This window comes from Jaculus jaculus, chromosome 12, assembly GCF_020740685.1.
Source record: "Jaculus jaculus isolate mJacJac1 chromosome 12, mJacJac1.mat.Y.cur, whole genome shotgun sequence".
NCBI classification, from domain to species: Eukaryota; Metazoa; Chordata; class Mammalia; order Rodentia; family Dipodidae; genus Jaculus; species Jaculus jaculus.
In genome coordinates, this window is record NC_059113.1 from 9,823,921 (window position 1) to 9,851,841 (window position 27,921).

At 47.4% G+C, this 27,921-nt stretch overlaps 1 protein-coding gene across 1 annotated transcript in view; it reads right to left on the minus strand.

Annotated features, from left to right (window-relative positions):
• Positions 1-1,329: 1,329 nt before the first annotated feature.
• Slc18a1 (solute carrier family 18 member A1) overlaps positions 1,330-27,921 on the minus strand; it is a 32,088-nt gene continuing 5,496 nt past the window's right edge. The window contains exons 4-14 of the mRNA XM_045131703.1: positions 25,463-25,546; positions 24,133-24,225; positions 20,487-20,576; positions 20,202-20,245; positions 19,051-19,111; positions 18,876-18,971; positions 7,544-7,622; positions 5,471-5,522; positions 3,970-4,033; positions 3,621-3,740; positions 1,330-1,418 (exon numbers count right to left, since the gene is read on the minus strand). Of these exons, the coding sequence (XP_044987638.1) occupies positions 1,330-1,418; positions 3,621-3,740; positions 3,970-4,033; positions 5,471-5,522; positions 7,544-7,622; positions 18,876-18,971; positions 19,051-19,111; positions 20,202-20,245; positions 20,487-20,576; positions 24,133-24,225; positions 25,463-25,546 (872 nt within the window). The remainder of the gene's footprint in view (positions 1,419-3,620; positions 3,741-3,969; positions 4,034-5,470; positions 5,523-7,543; positions 7,623-18,875; positions 18,972-19,050; positions 19,112-20,201; positions 20,246-20,486; positions 20,577-24,132; positions 24,226-25,462; positions 25,547-27,921) is intronic.

Genomic DNA, 27,921 nt, shown 5'->3' on the forward strand with positions numbered 1-27,921 from the left:
AGGGGCACATGTGTCTGGAGTTCATTTGTAGTGGCTAGAGGCCCTGGCATGCCCATTCTGTCTCTCTCTCTCCCTCCCTCCCTCTCTCTCTCTCTCTCTCTCTCTCTCTCTCTGCCCCTTTCTCTCTAATAAATAAATAAATAAAATATTTTTTTAAAGTTCATGGCATTTATAGCACCCATTGTATTTGCCCATGCATACTCCTGTGTGGACACAACAGCATCTGGTGTACCAAGAATGAGGTAATGACTTATTCATTAACAGGTACGAACAATGCCTCATTATACTTCACGTATTAGGAAATACATACTAGGAGAGATCTCAAGGCAGTTTCTCCTCCCTTCATACTAATGAACTCTTAAGTCTAATAGAATGGTTCTTCTGTCCTTCAACTACTTTTATTTATAAGAGTTTAAGAGGCTCAGGAAAGATATATATATATGTACCATGATGACCTATGTCGGTCAAGCATAGGAAACCTACTCATTTCCTTCCATTGGATGATGAACAACCAGGAAAGTCCTCTTCACTGACGGTAAAGAGCTATAACTTTATTGAAAAGAAATAAGCAGGGCTGGAGAGATGGCTTAGTGGCTAAGGCATTTGCCTGCGAAGCCTAAGGACCCAGGTTCAATTCTCTAGGACCCATGCAAGCCAGATGCACATGGAGGCACATGTGTCTGGAGTTCATTTGCAGTGGCTGGAGGCCCTGGCGTGCCCATTCTCATTCTCACTCTCTCTGTCTCAAATAAATAAATAAAACATATAAACAAAATGTTTTTTTAAAAAAGAAAGACAATATTATTTCCAACTCTTCTGGCACTTGGTGAATACTTAAAACAAAAAAAAAGTAATTCTGTGTTGGTACCGGCTCCGCCGAGCTAGGAGAACTGCAGGAAGTGGCCATCACAGAGAAGGGTGCAAAGCTCGCCTATATTGGGCCTGTGCCAGGGAGCATCAGCGAGCGGAGAAAACCAGACTTGCCATTTGCTCATCTGCTTTCAGGGGCGCGCTGCTCATGACCGCCTCCAGGGGCTGAGTCACAGCTCAAGTTTATTCAGCCTCACTGTCCTCCCACAAAAGCCGGGCCACCTGCAGAGAGAGAGCTATGGGATTACACAGGTGAGTAAAGTCTCCGGGCACGGCCCGGCCCATAGGAAGGGAGGGCTGGTGATTCCCAGGGGAAAGGAAAGTTGAGCCATGGAGAAGCCATGGCGATCTGGTGCCCGGGGGAATCTCGCGGTCCCTGAAGTCGAAGCCTAGTAGATGCACCTGGAACGGGGCTCGGGGACCACCTACTGTGGCCACTCCTCACTGTCAGGCTCTTCGTCACTGTTCTCCCCCAAGGGAAACTCCTGGGACGGTTTCTGGGCTGCGTACATCCGGGTCTCCATGGGACACTCGTGGCTCAGAATAGCCTGCAGCAAGAGGCAAGACGAGATATGACTACATCTCTTTGTTCATCTCCTTTGGGGACCCCTCCCCCACTAGCACTTGCAAGCTTAGTAGCTTAGTGTTGCTTAAGAAAAACTCATGGAAAGTACAGGGCCGGAGAGATAGCTCAGTGGTTCAAGGCGCTGCTTGCAAAGCCTGACAGCCTGGGTTTGATTCCTCGGTACCCATGTAAAGACAGATACACAAGTGGTGCATGCATCTGGAATTTGTTTACAGTGGCAGAAGGCCCTAGAGCAACCATTCTCCTCTCTCCTTTCCCTCCTTGTAAATATATATATATGTGTGTGTGTGTGTGTGTGTGTGTGTGTGTGTGTGTGTATGTGTGTATATATATAGTTTTGTTTTGTTTTTTCAAGGTAAGGTCTCATTCTGGCTCAGGCTGACCTGGAATTCACTATGTATTCTCAGGGTGGCCTCGAACTCTCAGCGATCCTCCTACCTCTGCCTCCCGAGTACTGGGATTAAAGGCGTGCGCCACCACGCCCGGCTAATAATTTTTTTTTTTTTTAAGAAGCATGTATAGCCCTTCTTCCTGCTTCATTTATGCACATAAGCCTCCTAAGGTACCTAGGCATATCAACCTCACTTAGGATAAACTAATCCTGACACCAAAGGGTGTAAAGCAGAGCAGGACGTTGGCTGAAACGGACACCCCCTCTGTCACATCTCTCTGTCCTGCTCCTCTAACAGCCTCTGTCCATCCTGAAGCCCTGCTGCTTGTGCTGCAAGAACAGGAAAGTAAATCGTGTGATACGGATTTCTTTTCTTTTCTGTTTTACAGTCAGAGTGGCCTGATAAGGATAACAGCAGACTCAAAAGAATGACCAAGTGAATGAATGGATGAATGAATGAATGTGCCCAGTGGGAGTCTCCCCATTTACGGAAGAGAGAACAGTAAGCCGTCCATGCCTTGCGTGTAACTACACTAACTACAGGGAGCCTTAGATGGCCCCCTATCTCCAACTCTTAGCGAGCGAATTAATTACCTCTCCTTGCTCAGACAAACATCAGGAAAGGGAGGAAGGGTTTATTCCAGCTTTATAATTCCAGGTGACAGCCCATCATGAGGCAGGGGCATGGTGACAGGAGCTTGAGGGATCTGGCCATGCTTTGTCCACAGTGAGGAAACAATGAATGCCGGTGCCCAGTTGGCACTTCATTTTTTAATTTTAATTTAATTTAATTTAATTTAATTTAATTTAATTTAATTTTATTTTATTTTATTTTATTTTATTTTATTTTATTTTATTTTATTTAAGTAGGATCTCACTCTAACCCAGGCTGACCTGCAATTTACTATGTAGTCTCACAGTGGCCTCTAACTCACTGTGATCCTCCTACCTCTGGGATAAAAGGAATGTACCTCCACACCTGGAAAACACTTCATTTTATACAACCACAGTTAAGGTGGGTCTTCCCACCTCAATTAACATAATGTAGATAATCCCTCACAAGCATACCCAGAGACTACCCTAATCTAGATGGTCCCTCCCTCACAGGCCATTCTAGGTCCTGTGGTTTTGTTTTCAGAAATGGTCTCTTACAGCCTGGGCTGGCCATGAACTCTCCAGGTGTCTGGCGATAATCTCCTAAACCCCTAAACCCTGGGATTACAGGTATTCCTGAGGTTCCTCTGGACACCCAGATTAGGGAACTGGCTACTTGGGGAAGGGCAGGAGGGAAGGATCAAATGGAAGGGGACAGAGCAGAGATGTGACCACGAGATGAAGGAAAGGAGACCCTTGGGAGAAAGGGCACGTGTGGCTGTTGATTGTGTTTCTTTTTTCAGCACTCACAAGCTTCTCCTCCTTGGCTGGAGGGCTCCGCAGGAAGCAGCAGAGAGGAGCATAGACAATGTTGGTGACTCCGATGATGACCATGAGCCAAGGGAAGCCAACGGCCCGCACGACAGCACCCCCAGCGGATGGGCCTGTGAAAGACAGATCAAACTCCAAGAGTTTACTGAGTCTCCTTCACCCGTAAAACCACCAGGAAGACAGCAGATGACCCCAGAGGCTGTGTCAAATAGCTGCAGACCGTGAAATAATCTAACCAGCCTGCTGGCTCCGCCCCAGGTCACACAGTGACCACACAGGCCACAGTGGCTAGGAGAGACCCCGACACTTGGACCTCCGGAGTGCTCCCATCCACCCCCACCAACATACCGATGGCAAAACCCATGCAAAAAGCCACATCAGCAATGGCGTAGACGCTCCCGTAGACGGAAGTGTGGCGCAGGTCCACCAAGTGTCCCATGATGGGCATCAGAGAGGAATCCACCATGCCTGTGGCCAGAACACGCGGGACGCCGTGGGTGAGCTAGCTCCAGCCACCGCTGCGTGCCACCCTCGCTGCCCGGGTTTGGCCTCTTCCCTCGGCTGCTGCCCTCGCTCAGCCCCAGCAGATGGGGCCGCAGGCTCCGCCTTTCCACCTCCCTCTTCCGATGGGAGAAAAAGCACGTGACCCAAAGCAAACGTGCAAAGGCACCGTGACGGCGGCGTGGGTCCCGCTTACCTATGGCAAAGCCGAGGCCTGCATGGGGGCCGATGAGACCGAGAATACTGTGAGCCAGAGGCACCTGCCAGGGGCGGGAGCAGAAGTTCATTAACACTCCACGGGGCGAGGAGGGGCCGGGTCTGCGCACGGAGGGTGCCTTTACCCCATGCATTAGGCTTGTCGGGCTTAATGCCCTGTTAAGTTAGCGAGCTAAGAAGCAGCCAGGTCAGCCTTGAACCTCTGACTTACATCGTCATTATGCCACGACAACAGGCCTTTGCCACTCACCGACTACCTCTCATTGTCCTCCACTTTCCACCCAAACAAACACTGCTGCCCCCTCATTTACCGCTGGATCAGATCACCTCTCTCTTCACTGTTGACGTCAGGCAAGGTTTTCTTTACGCATTTCTTCTGAGAGTTGAACCTAAGGCCTCGTGTATGCTAGGCAAATGCTCTCCCCCAGTCTCCTCTCCCCCTGTTTTTTTTAATTTTTGGTATGTGCACTTGGGGGAGGGTTGTGTTTCTATGTGAATGGGTGCATATGTGTGTGCGGGTGTGTGTGGAGGTCAGAGGTCACCATCTACCTCTCCCATAGGTTTTTTTTTTTTTAAACGTTTCTACTTATTTGCAAGTAGAGATAGAAGAGAGGTTGAGAATGGGGCGGCAGGGCCTCTAGCCACTGCAAACGAACTCCAGACACTCGTGCCGCTTCGCGCACGTGGGCACTGGGGAATCACGCCTGGGTCGGTGAGCCATCTCTCTGCAGCGCACCAACTCAGCCACATTTGTCAGGCAGCAACCCCAGGGATCCACCTGTCTCCACCCCAGTGCTTGGACCACAGATGTGTGCCACCTGTGGGGGCTTGATTCGGATGTCTCCCATAAACTTCTGTGTTCTGAATGCCAGCTCCCCAGCTGGTAGCAATTTGGAAACTGGAGCCCCTTGGAGGTGGTGTACTGTTGGGGGTGAGTTTATGGGTGTCACAGCCAGCATCCCCTTGCCAGGGTTTTGACACACTCTCCTGCGACTGTGGTCCACTGGATGTGGGCCAGGAGGTGATGTCCAGCCTCTGCTCATGCTACATTTTCCTCTGCCTTCATAGAGCTGCCCCTCGAGTCTGTAAGCCAAAATAAACCCTTTTCTCAGCCGGGTGTGGTGGCGCACACCTTTAGTTCCAGCACTCGGGAGGCAAGAGGTAGGAGGATCGCCATGAGTTCGAGGCTACCCTGAGACTACATAGTGAATTCCAAGTCAGCCAGAGCTAGACTGAGGCCTTACCTTGAAAAACAAAAACAAAACAAAACAAAAAGCCTTTTTCCCCTATAAATTGCCACACCCACTGCCCCCTTTCAATGGGATGCCAGTTCGGTTGGTGGCATCTTCCTCAGTCCCAATTCCTACACACTAGAAGTGCGCTATTGATTCCCTTTGCCAAGTGAGCCCTCTGTTACTTTTAGCAAAAGTGCTCTTTAGACATCTGGAGCTCCTCCTTTCCCGGCCGAGACTTCCACTTACACAGAGCAAGCTGCTCCCGACTACCACCATGCCAACCAGGGAGCACAGCCACCTGCAAGGAAAAAGCCACCGTCACACAGCCGGGGGAGGCTCCGCCGCCGCCTGCCACCCTAATCCCAGCAGCCCTTAGAGGACAGGGGGAGGAAGGAGGATCGGTTTGAACCCAGGCCTGATCCGATCCTTTTGTCGCCCCTCTCTTCTCTCGGACGTCGTCTCTTTCCACAGCAGAGTCACAGGCGGTGCCGTGGCGTGTGCTCTCGCCTCTTGGAAGAGGGGTCTACTTCTGCAGCACTCAGCCCGTGGGGCTGTCCGTACCTTGGATCATCGTTCCCTCCTGGTTCAGTCCATCTCCTACCGACTCATCACGTTTGCTCTTAGACATCCATCTCCTAAAACGCCCAGAAGTATCCCATTCCTCCTCCTGTATCATTTTCTATGGCAGTGCTTTCAGACTTAGGCTGAGCTACAGTGCTAAAATTAAGGCTGTAGCTGTTTCACTGTGGCAGGGAAACAGAATTTGGACTCAAACCTCTTGGCGCCTGACGCTTTTGGCTATTGCTGTGCACCCGCTATCTAGAATTCCCACGGGGTCTGTGGAACCCGGTTTGCTTCGTTCTCGCAGCTGTTGGCTGTCCGGGTTACGTCATCTCTTCGGCTGGAAAGGAGCTGCTGTCCCTAGCTACCCACTGTGCTTCCCAGCACTCAGCTCAGGCCCTTTGCTTCCCTATGCTTACCTCACAAGCCACCAGCCTCCCAGTGGGCAGGTTTCTGTTTTCTCTCTTTAAATAAACTTTTTAACTTTTTATGATGTGAGTGTGGTATGCATGTGTAGGTGTATTTGTATGTGTGGATGCATGTATAGGTCAACGTCACGGTTTTTAACAGTTCCCCACTCCCCTGAGGTAGGGCTTCACTCTGGCCCAGGCTGACCTGGAATTCACTATGTAGTCTCAGAGTGGCCTTGAACTCTCAGCAATCCTCCTACTCTGCTTCCCATGGGCTAGGATCAAAGGCATGCACCACCATACCCAACTCTGTTTTAGCAGTTTATACAATTTAATAAAAAAAATTTTTTTTGTCAGACAGAGAGAATTGGCACGCCAGGGCCTCCAGCCACTAAAATCAAACTAGACACACATGCCATCTTATGTGCATGTATGACCTTGCACACTTGTGTCCCCTGGTGCATCTGGCTTATGTGGTACCTGGAGAGTTGAATTTGTGTCCTTAGGCTTTGCAGACAAGTGCCTTAACTACTAAGCCATCTTTCCAGCCCTCAATGTCACATTTTTTATTGTTGTTGTTTTGTTTGCTTTTCAAGGTAGGGTTTCACTCTAGCCCAGGCTGACCTGGATTTCACTATAGAGTCTCAGGGTAGCCTTGAACTCATGGTGATCCTCCTACCTCTGCCTCCCAAGTGCTGGGACTCAAGGTGTGCACTACCATGCCCGGCTCTCAAGGTAACTCTTAATCATTCTCTACTCTCTTCTTTGAGACAGGGCCTCTCGCTGAACCTGGAGCTCACCAATTCAGCTGCACTAGTTAGTTAACAAGCCTCAGGATCCTCCTCTCTGTGCCTCCCCAGCATTGGGGGTTTAGAGGCTATGCCTCCATGCCTAGTTTTCTTTTCTTTTCTTCTTTTTTTCTTGTTTGTTTTTTGAGGTAGGCTTTCACTGTAGTCCAGGCTAACCTGGAATTCACAATTTAATCTCAGGGTGGCCTCTAACTCACAGTGATTCTTCTACCTCTGCCTCCCAAGTGCTGGGATTAAAGGTGTGCACCACCATGCCTGGCTTCCATGCCCAGTTTTTACATAAGTGTTGGGGTTCTAAACTCAGGTCCTCATGAATTTGCAGCAAGCAATTTACCCACTGAGAAAGCTCCCCAGCTCCTCGAGGGGCAATTTTTTCTCCAACTCTCAGGGATCCTCCCACCGCTGTCTCCCAAGGACTGGGACTTATCACCATGTGCTTATCTAAACATTTGGAGAAGCTATCCCCAATGTAAGGACAAGCTCAAAGGGCACTCCCATTTTACATTCCAATCATTTCTCCAGCTTCCCAGGCTACATACCGACCCATCTTGTTGGCCAACACACCAAAGAGATTGGTGCCAATGAGGTAGGACACGCTGGCAGGCAAGAAGGCTAAACCTGCAGAAGAAGAGAGATGCCCACCTGAGAACATGCCCAAGTCAATCCAAAATAACCCATCTACAAGACAGCAAAGTCCCGTAAGGCCTTCCAAGTCCCCTCAAACCTTTTTCTCTTCTTGGTGTGATTGGAGATACTTGTGAAAACCCAGAGGAGAGGTCACAGGACACAGGATCCCACATCTTTGTCCTCTCGGCACCATTTTTTTAAAATTTTATTTATTTTATTTGAGAGCGACAGACACAGAGAGAAAGACAGATAGAGGGAGAGAGAGAGAATGGGCGCGCCAGGGCTTCCAGCCTCTGCAAATGAACTCCAGACGCGTGCGCCCCCTTGTGCATCTGGCTAACGTGGGACCTGGGGAACCGAGCCTCGAACCGGGGTCCTTAGGCTTCATAGGCAAGCGCTTAACCGCTAAGCCATCTCTCCAGCCCACCATTTGTTTATACATTCAATGTGCTCCTAGCTCCCACTTTGACTTTCTGACAAATGTCCCCAATGAGCCATAATGTGTAAAATTCACTTGGTTATCAGCATGAGAATACATACCTCAGAGAAAAGCATAGCATACTTCCTGGAAAATAAAATTCCTGATTTACTACTTACATATCTTATTGCTCTGGTTAATGATCTTGGGTAAATTGCTCAACATTCCTGAGCCTTAATTCTCACAAAACAGAGCTAAGACTGTATCTTACAATAAGGAACAAATTGGGTAATGTTAGTATAAATATTTTACATGCCTTTGTGTGACAAGAGTGAGGTATTCTGGAAACATGGGTTTGGGGACCAGTTTGGGTTTGCGGCCTGGCTACTTGTAAGCTCTGTGATCTTGGGCAATTTACTTATTACCTCTAAGTCTTATTTGCTCATTTACTCACTCATTTATTCATTCACTCACTCACTCATTTTTTTTTCTTTTTTGGGGGGAAGGTGGTGAGTTTGAAGTAGGGTGTCACTCTAGCCCAGGCTGACCTAGAATTCACTATGTACTGTTAGGGTGGCCTTGAACTCACGGCAATCCTCTTACCTCTGCCTAGCAAGTGCTGGGATAAAAGGTGTGCACAAATGGCTTCATTCTTTCTTTCTTTTGGGTTTTTTGCTGTTGTTGTTGTTGTTTTGTTTGTTTGTTTTGGGTTTTTTTTGTTTTTTTTTTTTTTTTGGTTTTTGGTTTTCAAGGTAGGGTCTCACTCTAGCCCAGGCTGACCTGGAATTCACTATGGAGTCTCAGGGTGGCCTCAAACTCACAGTGATCCTCCTCCCTCTGCTACCTCTGCCTCGCAAGTGTTAGCATGAAAGGCATGCTCCACCATGCCCGGCTTGTTTTATGTTTTACGAGCTAGGGTCTCACTCTAGTGCAGGCTGACCCAGCACTCACTCTGTACTCCCAGGCTGGCCTCGAACTCACAGTGATTCTCCCACCTCTGCCTCTGGAGTGCTGGGATGAAAGGCGTGGGCCACCACACCTGGCTTCATTTGTTATTTCAAATAAAATTTTATCGTGTGCCAAGTAATCTTGGAGCTAGGAATTGAGTATTGAAGCACAGAAGGGAGTGTGCTAGAATAAGTTTGTAATCCCAGCCCTAGAGAGGCCGAGGCAGGAGAATCATGGGTTCAAAGCTCACCTGGACCATATACTAACACCCTGTCCCCCGCAAAAAGACAAACAAACAAGAACAAAAGATAATATAAACTCTTAAGAGAGACAAACATTTAAAATAACAGTGAAAGATATAAGACTTCGCCCCTCCCTGAGGATCTATTGGCAACTTATTGTTCCTAGAGATGGGGAAGAAATGTTCTGCAGTGGGATTGCCACTGGTAAGGTTCCCATGCTCCTATAAATAACCTCGCTCCCACACTCCAGTGCACGCCTCCCACTAAACTCCTTTGATCACCAACATAAATAAGTAAATAAGACATGGAAGTTGCAGGGGCGCTAGCTGGGAGGTGGAAGGAAGTTAGTGAGAGGGGGAGGAGGACCAAAGAGGGTGATGGTGGTAGATATAATCAAAGTACACTATATATGTATGAAAATGCCATAATAAAGTCCATTTTGTACAACTTATATATGCCAATAATAACTTGAAATGGAATGAATGAAAATGTAACTGAACACTGGAAATTCTATGAAGGAGATATTTCATGTGGGAGTATATCAGACTGGTTGGGAAAGTGGGTTATCCTGTTCAAGAAAACCTCTCTGAAGAGTCTGAGGAGGTGACATTCCAGCTGAGACCTTGTTAACCAAAATAGAACAGAAAGCGAGAGAGCCAGCATATGTGCGGTATCTGACACAAACAAAGGCTGAAAGAAGAAATCACTCTGTCTGTCGCAGGAGCAGAAAGGATGCCTGGACCACTAAGGAACATGAGCAAAGTGGGCAATGAGAAGCTCTGGAGAGGAATGATCCAGGCTGGGTTTGGATTTCCTGAAGTGCCTTAGGAGAAAGGGCTAATGAGACAAAAGCAGAAGCCAGAGACTAGTTGCAAGCCTAGAAGACAAGAGACAGAGCTTCAGATAGTCTGTCTTAATGGAGAGCAGTAAACAGAGTCAGGCATGTTTGTAAAGCAGAGGCAGTAGAATTTTCTGTGGGACTGGATGTGGACACAGTGACAGCGTGGAGAAAGGAATAAGGAGTTTGTGTCTTAATCAACTGACTGATGGACCAGTGAGGGAGAAGGATTGGGTGCAGGCAGACACACAAGTCTAGAACTTCAGGCTCATTAGCTTATACATGATTAAATTTTTTTTGCTTTATTTTTATTTATTTATTTGACAGAGAAAGAAGCAGAGAGAGGGACAGAGAGGTAATGGGCATGCCAGGGCCTCCAGCCTCTGCAAACAAACTCCAGACACATGCACCATCATGTGCATCTGGCTTATGTAGGTCCTGGGGGAATCAAACCTGGGTCCTTTGGCTTTGCAGATAAGCCCCTTAACCATTAAGCCATCTCTCCAGCCTAGCTTATACACGATTTTTAAAATCATGCAAATGGATGGGATCACCTGCAAGAAGTCAATTTAAAAAATGACTGGATCATGGAAAATGCTAATAAAATTTTTTTAAAAAATGACTGGAGACCTAACTTTGGCAGAGTGCTTCTCTAGCATGTGTGAGACTCTTCTGGGTCTTTGCTATTACAAAAATAAATAAAATAAGGCTGAGGATGGATATAGCTTGGTGATAAAACACTTTCCTGACATCTGTAAGGCCCTGACCTCAACCCCTAAGACTGTGAAAATAATAAAAATATCCATGATCTTCCATGATGCAGCCACTGGTAAGCTGTCATTCACTCCAGCTCCGTGCTCATGCAAGTGGCCAGACTTCCACTCAGCACATCACACAGAAAGGACATGAACACAGGAAGGGGATGAGTTTGGAGAAGAAGGGGTTTGGTGAAAGTCAGAGGTAAATAAGAGAGCCCAGTGGGAGAGGAATATAAGCAAAATACATTATATATATATATATGAAGTGGTCAAAAAATAAAATCTGAAAAATGAAAGCTAATGAAATAAGGTGAACCAAAATATCCTGCTTGTGAGTTATGCAGCTGCTCAGTTCTGCCACCCAAGTACAGAGTAGAAACACAAAGGTTTAACCAGGGACAGGATTTTACAAGGTGACAGCCTCAGAGAGGTTTCTAAGGAATGGCATTAGAGATGGACTGTGGGGCCCACACTCAGTAAAAAAAGTAGGACTTGGGCTGGAGAGATTGTATAGCAGTTAAGGCATTTGCCTTTGAAGGCTAAGGTCCCAGGTTCAATTCCCCAGTACCCACACAAGCCAGATGCACATGATAGTGCATGCATCTGGTGTTCCTTTGCAGTGGCTGAATGCCCTGGTGTGCCCATTCTCTCCCCCTCTCTCTAAAAAATAAAATAAAAAATGTATATAAAATCAAAAGATAATTTTAAAAAATTAAAAAGAAAAAAAAAATAAAGGGGCTGAAGAGATGGCTTAGCATTTAAAGCACTTGTCTGCAAAGCTGAAGGACCCATGTTCAACTTCCCAGGACCCATGTAAGCCAGATGCCCAAGGTGAAATGTGCACCTAAGGCTGAGGATATATATAGCTCAGTGATAAAACATTTTCCTGGCACCTATAAGGCCCTGACTTCAACCCCATCGTTTCCAGTGGCTGGAGGCCCTGGTGCACCTATTCATTCTTTCTCTCTCCTTCTTTCTTTAAATATTTTGTTTATTTTTATTTATTTATTTGAGAGTAACAGTGAGAAAGAGAGAGAATGAGCATTCCAGGGCCTCTAGCCACTGCAAACGAACTACAGATGCATGGGCCCCCTTGTGCATCTGGCTAAGGTGGGTCCTGGGAAATCGAGCCTCGAACCAGAGTCCTTAGGCTTCACAAGCAAACACTTAACTGCTAAGCCATCTCTCCAGCCCTCTCTCCCTCTTTCAAATAAGTAAATAAAAATAATATTTTAAAAAGAAGAAAAGAGGACATGAATAGTGATGGGAATAGATAAAGAACCGCGGCAAATGAGTGACCTGATCCCCGCGAGGCCAGACTGCTGTGTCAGAGCTTCTGGGCAAAGAATGTGTGTGGTGGACACTGGCTGGCTGGGGATGGAAGTGAATAAGCAGTAATGGTAAGAGCAAGGAGCTGGGCGTGGTGGCGCACGCCTTTAATCCCAGCACTCGGGAGGCAGAGGTAGGAGGACTGCCATGAGTTCAAGGCCACCCTGAGACTACAGAGTTAATTCCAGGTTAGCCTGGACCAGAGTGAAACCCTACCTCAAAAAACCAAAAAAAAGAAAGAGCAAGGGCACGCATAGGGTTGATGGTTATGTGGAGAGAAGCAATCATTGTGAGTGGAATAAGGAAATGAAAGGCTTTCGTGTTGATATAAGGAGATGCACATAGACACTGAAGTCACTATGACAGCAGCTGACAGCTGTCGTGAATGTGGAAGAGCAGCTACGAGGGCAGTAGTGGGCCGCCATGAGGAGACGTGGGCCGGTGTGACCTAATCGCATGGTTGTCAAAGGACTAGAGGCCTTTCAAGGAGAACAGAAAGCAAACGGTTTGGGAGCAGTCAAAGGAGCCAGACCTGGAGGAGCATAGGCTCTGTCAGGAAGGCTGCTGGGAAACGGTGCCCAAGGAAGCGAGGCAAGATGTTCAGCGAAGAGGGCGAGGTGGACTGACCCTAGCTGAGGCCAGGAAGTTCCACAAAGCCCAAGACTCGGAAGAGCCATGGCAAGCCAGAGAGGCTGAGAAATCTCGTAAAGAAGTGATGACGGGTGGAGCTGGGATTTTCTTTTTCTTTTTTTTTTTTCCGAGGTAGGGTCTCACTCTAACCTAGGCTGACCTGGAATTCACTATGTAGCCTCAGGGTAGCCTCAAACTCATGGTGATCCTCCTACCTCTGCCTCCTGAGTGCTGGAATTAAAGGCGTGCACCACCACACCTGGCTAGAGCTGGGATTTTTAGGAGTAGAAGCTGGGCTGCGGGTATAGCTCAGCAGTTAGAGCACTTCGCTGGTATGCATGAGGCTCTCGGTTTGACTTCTTATACTGCATAAGCAGGGTGTGGAAATGCAATCCTGTCATCTCAGCACTTGGGAGGTAGAGGCAGGGGGATTAGAAGTACAAAATCATCCATCTTAGGTTAACCTTGGCTACATGAGACCCTGTCTTTTATAAAGAAAAGGAGTGGGGCCTTGTGGGAAAACCTTTAGTCACTGTAGGAATTGCCCTTGCAACATATTAAAATGGTTTCATAAGACCCTTGAACTCTCCTAAGAGTGAGTTGTTATAAAGATGGACATGATCTCTAAATTACATATGTGATTCATCTACCAGAGTCCCTTGCCAGAGCCACCTATGCTGTTTGCACGGTTCACCTCCATAACTGTGAACTTAATAAGTCCTTTATACTTTATAAAGTCAGCCTACCTCAGGCTTTATTAGAATAATAAAATCTGGGCTGGGGAGATGGCTCAGCAGTTAAAGGCACCTGCTTGTAAAACGTGCTGGCCAGGGTTTGATTCCCTAGTGCCCATGTAAAGCCAGAGGCACAGGGTGTCACATGCATCTGGAATTTGCTTACAATGGCAAAAGGCCCTCATATGCCCATTCTCTCCCACCACCCCTCTGTTGCAAACAAACAAATAAAAATATTTTGAAACAGAGTTTTATAAATCTATGAATATGCTAGGCATGGTGGCGCACGCCTTTAATCTCAGCACTTGGGAGGCAGAGGTAGGAGGGTCACTGTGAGTTCAAGGCCACCCTTGAATTCCAGGTCAGCCTGGACTAGTATGAGACCCTACCTCGAAAAACCAAAAAAAAAAAAAATCTATGAATATGATAGTAATAATTCCTAACCAACAAACTGGCTGTGAGGTAATGAGAAAATACTACACATCAAGTATTACACACAATGCCCAGCACAGACTGAGTGCTAGATGGTCACTCGATGCAATTTAGAGAACATGTCCATCTTTACAACAACTCACATGCCTTGATTATTTTCACCACATCATGGCCTGTGAGTGGTCAGGCCCTGAACCCAGGCTTTTTGCTCCAGGGCTGGGCAGTTGCATGGCCTCAACCTACCCTAGAGCCCCACAGCTGGCGATGGCAGGAAGACCTGCTTGGAATCAACAGTGTGAATCACTTTGGGCCTCACCAGCCCCTCCCTCTACCTCTCTGGACCTTCAGGAAACAATGCAACCCAACAGGCGGCATGGCGACTGGAACACTAAGCCCAAAGTCAACATTTAGCCAAGGACTGGATGACAGCTTGTTTGCTTTTAATATCGTCTCCTATAGAGTAGACGTGAAGCATGACCTGGTGTGTTTGCCTACTCTAGCTGCATGGGGTGCCAGTCTGTTTCATCCTATTCCTATTTGTTTAGTTTTAATTGCTTTTGAATGTTTAGAGGTTGTAACTGCTGAACTGCTCAGCTGTTAACTGGAAATAGGAAGCTTGCTGGCCTAGCTACATCTTGTCATAAATCACGGGACACTTCCAAAGGGAGGTGTTCCTTAGTCCGTGCACTTGTCCTTGGGGACCTGGCCAGAGCTGGCATTTATTTCAGCCATGCTTTGCTTGGGAGTCACCAACACCCGCATGCTCTTCACAGCCTGTCTTCAAGGGTGGCAAGTTGCACAATGCTGTGGGTGTCAAGATGTCTTAGACAAAAACAGTTAGGAAGGTCGTCATAGTTGTTACTTACTGGATTGCTCATCGGCCAGGCACTGCGCTAACCCACTGGAAGAAGTACATGAACCAAAACAACTCTGAAAGATTCCTTCAGTTTTACAAATGGAAAAATCTTTCTTCTTTTTTTCTTTTTTTGGTCTCAGGGTGGCCTCAACTTTATAGTGATCCTCCTACCTCTGCTACCTCTGCCTCGCAAGTGCTAGCATTAAGGGTGTGCTCCACCATGCCCAGCTTGTTCTGTATTTTTCGAGGTAGGGTTTCACTCTAGCTCGGGCTGACCTGGAATTCACTACGTAGTCTCAGAGTGGCCTTGAACTCACAGCCATCCGCCTACCTCTGCCTCCGGAGTGCTGGGGTTAGAGGCATGTGCACCACCACGCCCGGCTGCCAGTTATACTTTTAATCTCAGTACTCGGGAGTCTTATGACAAGAGGATTGGTAGTTCAAAGTCAGCCTGGGATACATAGTGAGATCTTACATAAATAAATTAATTGAATAAGTAAATTAAAAGAGAAGAAAAATGTAGAGTATAAAGGTGAAATAAATTATCCAGAAGACTGAGGAGGTTGCTCAGTGTTTAAAGGCACTTGCTTGCAGAGCCTACCAGCTCAGGGTTCAATTCATGTAAAGCCAGACAGGCATTCGATTGTAATGGTAAGAGACTCTGATACGTACACACACACACACACACACACACACACACACACACACACCAGACACATGCAAATAGATAAGTAACACTTAAAAGATTTTTTTAAGGAAATAGCTCATCCAAGGTGTCAGTCAGTAAGTTTCCAGGGCAGAGTTCAACTCCGGGTGGGCCTGTTTGCTAATCCAGAGCTACTTTGAGCACTTGGTGAGAGTACGGGGCTAGTCACACCTCCCACACCTCGCCTTGGCTCCTCTCTGCAGCCCTGAGAGATGTTCTCCACGTAGGGCTGCGGTCTCCTGCGGATGGTAGAAGAAGGGCATGGAGCAACCCCTGAAACTCACTAAAAATGTCCCCCGTTTAGCCACGTGTGACAGAGGACAGCTGAAACCAACAGACGGAGGCATGAGGGGGGTGAATAATTTAGCTCCATGTCTATCTATTGAGTCCAAGGTCAGCTTGGGCTCCAAGAGATCCCGCTTTTATTTGTTTATTTTATTTATTTATTTTGGGTGTTTTTTGAGTTAGGGTCTCACTGTAGCCCAGGCTGACCTGGAATTCACTGTGGAGCCTCGGGGTGGCCTGGAACTCTCGAAGATCCTCCGACCTCTACCTCCCAAGTGCTGAGATTAAAGGCGTGCGCCACCATGCCTGGCGAGATCCCACTTTTAACCAACTTGTTGCCTGGCATCGGGCGTCATGAGCTCGCTGGTGAGTGTGCCGTCATCATTGGAGAGTTGATGTTGGGGTTTAGGGCTGAGACAGCATTGGGAAAGCTGCATAAGACACTGGGAACCGATCAGCAGCGCCCGTAGCTAGCGGAGGAGACTGCTGACTGCACGGCTGGGCAGGGCTGCGGTTACCCGCGGGTACCAGGAACCGGAGGGGCCGGGACGTCCGCAGGGGAGGCGTTATCTGCACTGAGCACTGGCTAACTCAATTAAGCACCTCGGGCAGAAGCAGCTGCCGCCTGGAGAAATTCAATTTAGAGCTAGGAGTGCAGCTGGACCCTTGCTTACAATTGTTCCCTAAAAAAAAATTAGATTCTGTGTTATTTATTTATGTTTTCCTCAGCAGGCTGAGCTATATCAGGTTCTTATCAGCATATCCCCCCTGGCACCACAAGCCTCTCTGCCCGCAGTGCCTGATCTGTTTGCACGTAGCATCTCTGTCCTCAGGTTTCCTGGAAGGAGCTGGGACCTCCTCCAGATGCCAGGTGAGTCACAAGACCTCAGTGGAACAGGGGAAGCCGAGGGCCTCTATCCTGAGCCCCAAGTTTTCTTCCACCCCCGAGCAAGGGCTGCAGTATGCACTCCATGGATTCATGGTACAAAGACAGCAAAAGAAGGTGGGGTGGTGAAGAGAGGAAAGTGGATGGTAGAGATCATGCACGTTGCATGCGGCTCGGGGCATCTCCACTCCCCTGGTAGCTCACTGACCTACGTAGTATTCGGATGCGCATTTTAGAGATGGACAAAGTGGTGCTCAACTGTGAAATGAGGTCACTTGAAAACGATGTTCTGCAGAGTCTGTGAGAACTGGGGCCTGGAGTTTATATCCCAGATCCGCCTTTACTAATTAAGAGGAAAGGGTTGGGAGCTATAGATCTGTGGTAGAATGCTTGCCCAGTATGCGTGACTCTAGGGGTTTGATTCCCCAGCACCACCTAAAACTAAATAAGGAAAAATTAAAATAAAAATAGGATTGCAGAGATGGCTTAGCAGTTGAGACATTTGCCTGAAAAGCCAAAGGACCCAGGTTCAATTCCCCAGGACCCACATAAGACAGATATACAAGGTGGCACATGAATCTGGAGTTCATTTTCAGTGGCTGGAGGCCCTGGTTTGCCCATTCTCTCTCTCCAGTAAATAAATTAAAATAAAATAAAAATAAATAAATAAAAAGGGTCAGAGTTTATCCTTTTGCTGGAAAAGGGAGCTGATATTCTTCCAGACTGCCTCATTTGACTGTTCAAACACACAAAGGAAATTTGTAACCTACAATTCTGAATACAGAAAAGAGGCTATCATTTTTTAAAGCAGTGCTTCAAAATATGGCAGTTAATCTTGGCAACTTGACTGAATTTATAATCTCCTAGGAGACACGTCTCTGAGCATGTCTCTGAAGGCTTTTCTAGACAGTCACTCTTGCTCTTGCTGTTGTTTTAAGAGCGGGTCTCAGGTAGCTTCAGGCTACCTTGCAACTTCCTATGGCCTTTGAACAGCAGATCCTCCTGTGCCCACCTCCCAGGTGCCAGGATTACTTGAAGGGAAGAGAGAAAACACACACTAGCTATGGGCAGCACCACCCCATGGGCGGGGGTCCTGGACTGAACACAAAAGGGAGAATAGAGAAAGCGAGATGGGCGCCAGCATTCCCGCTGCCTGCCTCCTGGGCTGGGCAGGTGTGGGGACCCCGGCTTCATGCTTCTGCTGCTGTGAACTCGGCCACACTCCCCTGCCGAGATGGACTACGCGCTCTAAGTGTGAGCCTAAATAAAGCTCGCTTTCTTTCAGCCATTGTTGTCATAGCGCGGAGACGAGGTGATCTGCACACGTCTATAGCTCCAGTCAATGGAGACAAAATCTTTGACTAGAACGGTTGAGTGGCTGCACTGTACTGCTGGACTGGAGCCCTCCTTTGTCTCCCACCAGCCATCCTTTCTCAGGCTGCTTCTCTGCCCACCTGACCACACCAGCTTCCTTCCACACATCCTGGTTGTCTCGCTGCCGTCACTGTCACCTTTGCGAAACTACCACCCTCCTGCTCATCTTGTGGGGCGTGGTTCACGGGGGTGGCCGCGGGAGGTAATTCCATGAAGAAAGCGCATTGTCCAGGGACCTTGGGATAACTCCAAAGGCATCATGGTGCTGGAAAGAAGTGACAGGAGTGCCCAGCACTGCAATATCTCTATCACACCTGCCAAGGCACAGGGTCCATTGTAGAAGAGGTGGCGGAAAGAATGTAAGAGCCAAAGGAAGGGTAGGACTCCTTACAACGTGCTCCTCCAGACACAAAATGCCCTAGATATCCATGACCTCACAGTGCCTGACGCTACCTATACAAGACCATCATAATAGGAGGAAAAGATCATGACATCAAAATAAAAGAGAGACTGCTTGAGATGGGGAGGGGATATGATGGACAATGGAGTTTCGAAGGGGAAAGTCGGGGGAGGGAGGGTATTACCATGGGATATTGTTTACAATCATGGAAGTTGTTAATTAAAAAGAAAGAAAGAAAGAAAGAAAGAAAGAAAGAAAGAAAGAAAGAAAGAAAGAAAGAAAGAAAGAAAGCACATTGTCCCTCTGCGATCTGAGAACCTAGACAGATGCTGCTTCTTGGTTACCTTTAAAAGGGCCCAGGGCACCTGCCTGCTGCCCAAAATGGTGGTGAGGATGGAGGTCACTTACCTAGTTGCCACTCAGGGGAACACATGGTCTGCATCATCCAGATGGGGAGGGTGGGCTCCAGTATGGCCACTCCCATGTTGGCCAGGCAGATGGAACCTGGGAAACAGTTCTGTGAGCCCACGTGTTCCCTGAAGACAGCCTTTCACTCTACAGAGGGAGGCCACGGCAAGCTCACCTGCAGCCACCAGGATGTAAGGATCTTTGAGCAGCGTCAGGAGTGGAGTCCCCTTGGTACTCTGGGAACAAGAACAACAACAACAAAAAGCCTTCAGTTCCTGTGGAGTATGCATCCCTTCTGTTTTCACAAGCCCTGTCCAGGACTTTGAGACCAGCTGCATGGGCTGCTTTCCCATAGAGACTGGGAAACCTAGGTCCAGGGAAAGAAGGTGACCTGCCCAGTAGCAGCTGGAGGCTGTGAAACAGGTGGATGGTATGGCAGTCGGAGAGCTGGGCACCCTGTTCAAGATGCAATTCCTGCCTCCACATGACCATCGGCCAGGCCATGGTGGATGGGAGCCAGGCGGGGATCGGGAAGCAGGCGTTCGAAAGCCTCTCCACGAGCTCTCTTTGGCACCGGCACTTGTCTGAGTACAGACGACAGAGAGAGTGCTGGATCTGAGGGCAGCAAGCAACTACTGCCTCCGGAAGCTCTTGTCCCGCCTGTTTTTCTCATTGCGCCCTTGGAGCGACTCTGTTCAGCAGAAGGGCTTAAACCCCAAGGTTAAAGTGCTTATCTTAGCTGGGCGTGGTGGCGCACACCTTTAATCCCAACACTCCTGAGACAGGGGTAGGGGGATCGCTGTGAGTCTGAGGCCCCATGCCTAGTTCATGCAAAGCTGGGGATAGGTCCAAGAGCTTTGTACATGCGTGGAGATGTGTACTGAGCTACACTGACCTTGTAACCCTGGAAGTTCCCAGCACCTGGTGTGAGGCCCAAACCTCTCATAATAGGGCTTGATATGGATTTCCCAGGGCCATCTTTGGCTTGGTGTCAGTTCAGCACCAGCTGAGATGCTTATTAGCTTTGCCTGAATAGTCAGACGGGGATGCTCTTGGAGGAAATCTATTGGGGAAGGTGGTCTGGAGGCCTCTGGTTATCTCTATCTCTGAGAAAACATTTGTTGGTCCTTCCCAGTGCCCTGCCTCCATCTTGGTCCAGTAACAAGCCTGCCACGTTTTCACTGCCTACACTACCCTAAGTGTAACTCTTTCTGGGAACGCACAGGAAGACCTCATTTTCCTTAACTTTCCCTTTCACAGATATGCACAGGTCCCTGTGCTTAGACAATCTGTGCATCCCTGAGCAATGGAGCCTGGTGTCCTTACCTCAGGAGACACTTTGGAAGGCTGCAGGATGCAGAGCTGGAGAGCTGAGAAAGAAGAGGGCACAGAGACAGTTCTACTTCTTAGCTAGTTGGGGGGCCCCACAAAGAGCCACAGTGGTACCACCCTATGGCTCCCTGAGTTTCTTCCTTGTCTAGGAGGGGAAAGTCCTAGAGCCATCTGAACACGTCACCCCACCCGCCAGCAGTCAAGGCTGACCCCACAGAGTAATGCATTCCCACCTGGACCTGGGCTGTTACCCACCTGGGGAATCCGGTGCTGACCTACCTCCATCCAGAAGTGCCAGGAAGGCCAAGACAAGGAAGGGAGACGACTTGCCCACAAACTCATACATCACACTTCCAAAAGGAGCACCCACTGGAATGGCAAAGCATCACATGTGCCAGCAATTAGACTCCCCCACACCACCGGGCAGCATTACTGAAGGGCGCTAGGGGCTAAGCCCCACCAGGGACTGTGGATTCAGAGATGGACACGGTCTGATCCCCATCTGCAAAGAGCATCTTTCTCGTGAAGGGAAGGTGTGGGGTGGGGGAAGGGAAGGGAAGGGCAGAGGGCAAATAATCAGAATGTGGCAAAAGGCTCGACATTGAATGGTTGCATGCACAGAGCTCTGTAAGCCCAGCTGGGTAAGTCAGCAAGCCCAGCTGGGCACAAGGACTTGGCCAAGTGCAGAGCACTGGGTGGGAGAGAAGCGGGCGTGGGAGAAGAACCTGGGTGGGGGAGGAGCTGCAGAGATGGCTCAGTAGTTAAAGGCATTTGCCTCCAAGGCCTGAGAGCTTGATCTCCCAGTACCCACATGAAGCCACATGCACTAAGTGGCAGCTTCATCTGGAATTCGTTTGTAGTGGCAAGAAGCCCTGGTATATACATACTCTCTCTCTGTGTCTCTCTCTTTCTCTGTCAGATAAACAAATGAATGAAATTCAAAAGAAAAACAGGGGCTGGAGAAATGGCTTAGCAGTTAAGGCGCTTGCCTGCAAAGCCAAAGGACCCAGATTCGAATCCTCTGAATCCATGTAAGTCAGACGCATAAGATGACACACACATCTGGAGTTCATTTGCAATGGCTGGAGGCTCTGGTGAACCCATTCTCCCTCTTTTTGCTTCTGTCTCTTTCACTTTCTCTCTCAAATAAATAAATATTAAAAAAAAAAACAAAGGGCTGGAGAGATGGCTTAGCAGTTAAGCGCTTGCCTGTGAAGCCTAAGGACCCCGGTTCGAGGCTCGATTCCCCAGTACCCACGTTAGCCAGATGCACAAGGGGCGCACGCATCTGGAGTTTGTTTGCAGTGGCTAGAAGCCCTGGCATGCCCACTCTCCTCTCTCTCCCTCTCTCTCTCTGCCTCTCTCTCTCTGTCTGTTGCTCTCAAATAAATAAATAAAAATAAACAACAACAACAACAAAAAAATAAAGGCATGTGCCATCATGCCTAGCTTAAAAAAAAACAAGAACATAGAGGGGCCAGGAAAGAAGATGTAGGCGGAAAGAAAGTTGGTTCAACTGAATATTAGTATTTGTAAGAGGAATTATAGCAGCGAGGCAGGTCAAGGCTAGTAAGCTAGGGGTTCCAGGTGTCTAGGTAAACTGTATACTTGGCTTTGGTGGCTAGGAAGAACATTAGTGTTTCTCCCCTTCGGTGCATGTGTGTGCGCATGTTCAAGTGTGTATGTGTGGGCGTACATGTACAACAGTGAACGTGTATAGCCAGAGAATAACTGTCTGGGGTTAGTCTTCACCTTTCAGGGTCTCTCATTCTTGTTGTCCACCGTGATGCATGCACCTGGCCAGCTGGCCTGGGAGTTCTGGGAAACCCTCCTGTCTGCTTCCCATCTCACCCTCAGTGTGATGAGATCACAGAAGTCCACCACAGCTTCCGGCTTTTATGTGGGATCTGGGGTTCTGAACTCAGTTACTCAGGCTCACCCTGTAAACACTTTACCCACCGAACCACCTCTCTAACCCAACACTAGTGCTTCAATATATATATATATATATATATATATATATATATATATATATATATAATTTATATATTTCAGAGAGAGAGAGAGACAGAGAGAGAAGGGGTGTGTTAGGGCTTCGAGTCACTCCAGGCACATGCGCCACCTTGTGCATATGGCTTTATGTGGGTACTAGGGAATCAAACCTGGGTCCTTTGGCTTTGCCTGCAAGCACCTTAACCACTAAGCCATCCCTCCAGCCCCAACGCTAGTGTTTTTATTTGTTTGTTTGTTTGTTTGTTTTTTTTAGCAGACAGGAAACACCATCAGAAGTGGGCTCAGGAAGAGTCTTCTGGCATCATCGTACAGGAAGCAAGGAAGACGGGAGACAGCAGGTGGAGGCCAGTGCCATGTTCCGAGCACGAGGGAGAAAGGAGCTAACCTTGAAGTTTGGGAGTGACTGTGGTGAAGGAAGCCAGCATGACTCAAGTTTAAGGCTGTGGTTGTCTAGACAGGTGCTGACAGCTGTCTTTGCTATGGTGGTAGATGATGGGAAATAGGGCCAGGAAGGAAGGGACTTTTACTGTCTTCCCCTGGGAACTCCCAGAGAGCAGAGCTGCATCTGTGGCTTATTACCCATATGCCCTCACTGCTAGAGTTGTGCTTGGCACATAGCTAGTGATCAATGAAAGAAGTGCCTTGTTGGACTTGCCAAGTAAGCCACATGAAGACCAACCTTCGGGGAGCATAACCTTGCTGTTTGGAGGTTGGGATTCTGAGTGGAGAAACTTTGAGTCTTACCATGTGTGACCTTGGGTGTTTCCTGCACTTTTCTCACCCTCTTCTCTATCCCAGGGACACTAGTTCTTCCCTTGCAAGTTGATGTCAAGGGTTTCCTCCTTTGGTGAAGTCTCATGAAGGGCATACTCTGAGGCTGCCAAAACTGTGCACGCCAGTCCAAATGAGCCAATGGGTGCAACAGTGGTACGACTATTATGGTGAAAACCAGCTGCCCTCTAATTGGACTGGAGGCCCGCTCCATGGGAGGGAACACATCCCTGATACTGAAAACCTACAACAGGGGTACTCATGAGCCCTAGGGGTGTAACACCTGATGCTGTCTGGATAAATGTGTATACTATGCTTAAAACTATGCTTATCAAACTGCTCAGTAAGCACTTCTATTAATGTTCATACCCTTATATTAATGCTACTCTCACTTTGGGTAGAGAATCTTCTCTTTTCAGATGGTAGTGACCTTGGGACGACTCAGAAGGTATCATAGTGCTGGAAAGAAGTGACTGGAGTACCGAGTAACATCTCGATCACACCTTCCAAGGCTCAGGGTTTAATGCAGAAGAGGTGGCGGGAAGAATGTAAGAGCCAAAGGAAGGGTAGGACTCCTTACAACGTGCTCCTCCAGACACAAAATGGCCTGGATATCCATGACCTCACAGAGCCTGACACTACCTACACAAGACCATCATAAGAGGAGGAAAAGACCATGACATCAAAATAAAAGAGAGACTGATTGAGAGGGTGAGGGTATATGATGGAGAGTAGAATTTCAAAGGGGAAAGTGGGGGGAGGGAGGGTATTACCATGGGATATTTTTTATAATCATGGAAGATGTTGATAAAAATTGAGAAAAAAAAAAACATGCACGCACAGTAGCTAAGGTAAGGGATGCTGTGTCACTACTGGGGGACACTTGTTCCATTGGATTTCAGGACCTTTCTCAAGACCTCACAGGAAACTTAGCTTCTTAAAGAAAGAAATGTCAAGAAAGAAATGTCACTTTTCAGCAGTGATACACCTGAAGGAGCCAACGCAAGAGGGGGACGGAGAGGGCAGGAAAATGCTCCCTTGTCTTCCTGACCTGAGGGATTTCTAGCTGGTACCGCCATCCCTAGAGGGTCTCTAACACCTGCATCTCCAGAACTCAGACATCTGCCGAGGTGTCACTTACCCAGTACTCCCAAAGCCAGGCCCCCCAAGGCAATTCCCATGGCTCTCCCTCTCTCACAGTCTTCAGTGTAGACACTAGCCAGCATCCCAAGACCTGAACAGAAAACAGCACCTAGAGTTGACATGTGGGAGGCCACTGTCCATTCCTCTCAGGGTCCTTGGTCCTGGCCCTATTTTTTCTGGACAGATGGTCTTAGCCAGAGTTTCCATTTGAGGGATTTTATAAAACTTGGCTCACGTATTTTTCAAATACTGCTCTCCACTGGTCCCCAAATCCCACCCCTACCTTATTCTTTTTGTGACAGTAGTAGTAATATAGTTAGAAATGCAAAGGTTGCCAGGCGTGGTGGTGCACGCCTTTAATCCCAACACTCGGGAGGCAGAGGTAGGAGGATCACCGTGAGTTCGAGGCCACCCTGAAACTACATAGTGAATTCCAGGTCAGCCTGAGCCAGAGTGAGACCCTACCTCGAAAAACCAAAAAAAAGAAATGCAAAGGTCTCTGGGGAAGGTGACACAAAACACTGTTGTCTAATTTTGCTATATTTCACAGGGTCTTATTATCTACGAGCACATTCCCCTGCATGAGGGGATTATAGACAACACCAAGGAAAGGAACATCTGTGAATGTTTTATTCAACATGGTGTCCAAGAGGAGCATGAAAGTGCCGGGCATCTGGGGGAAGGCGTGGGCTGGCAATGCGGGCAACTGTGCCACCAGGTTATTTAGTTGTGTGAAATGGCATAATGTATCAACCTCATAGAATTCATGAAATAGCATATTTAGCAAAAATGTGTACAGTTTGATGGTATCATTGGTGCAACTGCCCCTCTAAATGAAGAGGAAGAGAGACATTGGGTCATGATGCGGCAGTAAGTAAGAGGCTGACCTAGTTCACGGTTTTGCCCTGGGCTATTCTGACGTGAGCTCGCTGCACCTGACTATAAACATGGCAAATACATGAGGGCTCGGGGATCTATGAGCCCTGCCAGGAATTACGCAATCATTTGTTCCTGAATCACAAGTTCTGCCTTCTAAGAAAATATTTTTGCCAGGCGTGGTGGCGCACGCCTTTAATCCCAGCACTGGGAGGCAGAGGTAGGAAGATCACTGTGAGTTCGAGGCCACCCTGAGAATGCACAGTGAACTGCAGGTCAGCCTGAGCTAGAGTGAGACGTCACCTCATAAAAAAAGAAAAAAGAAAAAGAAAATATTTTCCTTAATGCCCTGAGTTAAAATGTCTCTGAGTTAAAATGTAGTGATAAGAGATGTTTGTTGTGTATGTGACTGTGAGTGTGTGTGTGTGAAAGAGACAGAGAGAGACCATTACCTGCAACAGATGAAAATGAAGATCCAATGCCTTGAAGGGTTCGGGCCACAAAGAGCAGGGCATAGGTGCCAGAGAAAGCAAACACTGGGCAAAAAGAACAGCAAGAATACTGCAGTTAGCAAGTCATCTTGGATCCCTACAGGACATGCCCATGATATGACAGATGACTCACACTGCCTGTGTTTTAGGTAAGTATGAGGATAATGAGGCCTAAAACTTCTCATAATTAATGAAGATAAATGATGATTTCTGCTTCATGTTCTTAAAGTTATCTTCTTATCTCCCCAGCATTCACTGGGAACTGATTTTATTTGACAAAAAAGACCGAGATGTCACAGATACACAAACCAACAGAGAAACCAGCCAACGCACAAACACAGTGCAAGGAAGGCCAAGTCTCTGCATTTCTTACTGATAGCCCACCATCCTACCCACTGGAATTGAGGGTTCACACGGACCCCAATGTCTTTGGCTGAGACCTGCTGCGTAAACCCTACTCCTGGATTACATTAATTAGAATTTTGCTATTGCTGTGGGCTAAACTAGGTCCTCAGGAGTAACGCAGTAATAACCTCAAGTTCCACAGGCATTGGACAGAAAATACCTTATAATTGTCTCTGATCCTTCCCTGCCCCTTGCTGAAAGATCTTTTAGCCAAATCAAATCAGTACTTATTGAATAATTCACAATGCACACCTCTGTCAGACTCTGTAGCAGATACTAAAAGTAAAGGGAGCCTTTAGTTAAAGCTCTTGAAGAAATTCTGCCGATTGACTCTCACACACATGGAACAGAACCAAACAGGAATATGTTATCAAAACTAAATTACAGGATGTGGGTGCTGGGGTTGGTAGATCCAGACATGCCTCACCTTTAATTTCATAGGCATGTCTCCCAGAGAGAAGAATTCTTCCCCAAGCGTCTGAATCAGAAGGGTTTTAATCATTGCTCCACTCACTACAGGTGTTTCTGGTTATGTTTCTGATCTTCCCAGTTCAACATAATGACACCAAACTATTTATTGTCTCCCCAAAACATACACATGCTTGGACTCTCCCTTCTCAGCTTCCAAGACCCTTTCTCAAGAGTTCTGATTTCCAGTCTGTTCAAAATGCACTCTTTGCCTGTGTTTGGAAAATAGAGTGATTGTCTTGTCTTGCATTGTCTGGGGCTTTTTTTATGTTTGTTTGTTTTTTTAAACTGAAAGTCTCTAGAAAGCTTCATCTAAACCAGGATAATTGTTCACTGTATTTAGAAAGAGTAAAGCCTTTTCCTTTTCACTTTCCTCAATTAACGTAGGCCACTCTTTAGCATCCCAGGTGATGGACTTTCAGGGTAGGAACAGGTACCACCTACCTCTCCTTAGTATTCTAATCAAACCCTTAAAAAGGCTTCATAGGATATCTTAATAGCCAAATAGATTCTCTCTTGTCTAGAACTATTCCTACATAATACAAAAACAGTGGTGACTTCATGGAAATAATTATTATTATTTAATGCAAATGGTTTAGTTGATAAGAAAACCGTTTAATTTATTTTTTTTTTTTTTTGAGGTAGGGTCTTGCTTTGACTCAGGCTGACCTAGAATTCACTATGTAGTCTCAGAGTAGCCTTGAACTCACAGTGATCATCCTACCTCTGCCTCCCAGGTTCTGGGATTAAAAACATGTGCCACTACGCTCAGCTTAAAATATAACTTCTTGACAGAGAATCAGAAATAGATCTCATGATGAAAAAAACTTGGTCTACACAGATACACTTCATGATCTTTTAAAAATATGTTTATTTATTTGTGTGTGAGAGATAGACGGAGAGAGAGAGAGAGAGAGAGAGAGAATAGGTATAACAGAGCCTCTTGCCACAAACAAACTTCAGATGCACGTGCCACTTTGTGCACCTGGCTGTATGTGGGTGTTGGAGAATCAAAACCAGGCCATCAGGCTTTTCAAGCAAGCATCTTTAAGAACTGAGCCATCTCTCCAGCCCCCAACCTTATGATCTCATATTTCAGACTGTTTGTCATACTTCCTGTGATGGTTTGAAGCAGATGTCGCCAGTGGACTCGTGTTTTCAAAGCTTGGTCCCTGGCTGGTGGCAATTTGGGAAATGCAGCTTTGCTGGAGGAGCTCTGTTGCTGGAGGTGGTCTTAGGGGTGTTATAGATTGCTCCCCCTTGCCAACGCTCACTTTTGCTGCCTTCTCCCAGCTTCTGTGCCAAGAAATGATGCCCAGCCTCCGCTCTACTATCTTTTCATTCCTATGATGACGCTTCCCTTCAGACAATAAGCCAGAATACACTCTTTCCTCCCAAAAGCTGCTTTTGGTCTGATGTTTGGTCCCAGCAACATGAGCTCAGCTAACTACACCACCACCACACTACATACTCCTGAATACTTAGGAGTCATATTTTCATTTATTCTTTAAGTATACTGGCACAGGTGCCAGGAGTGGTGGCGCACA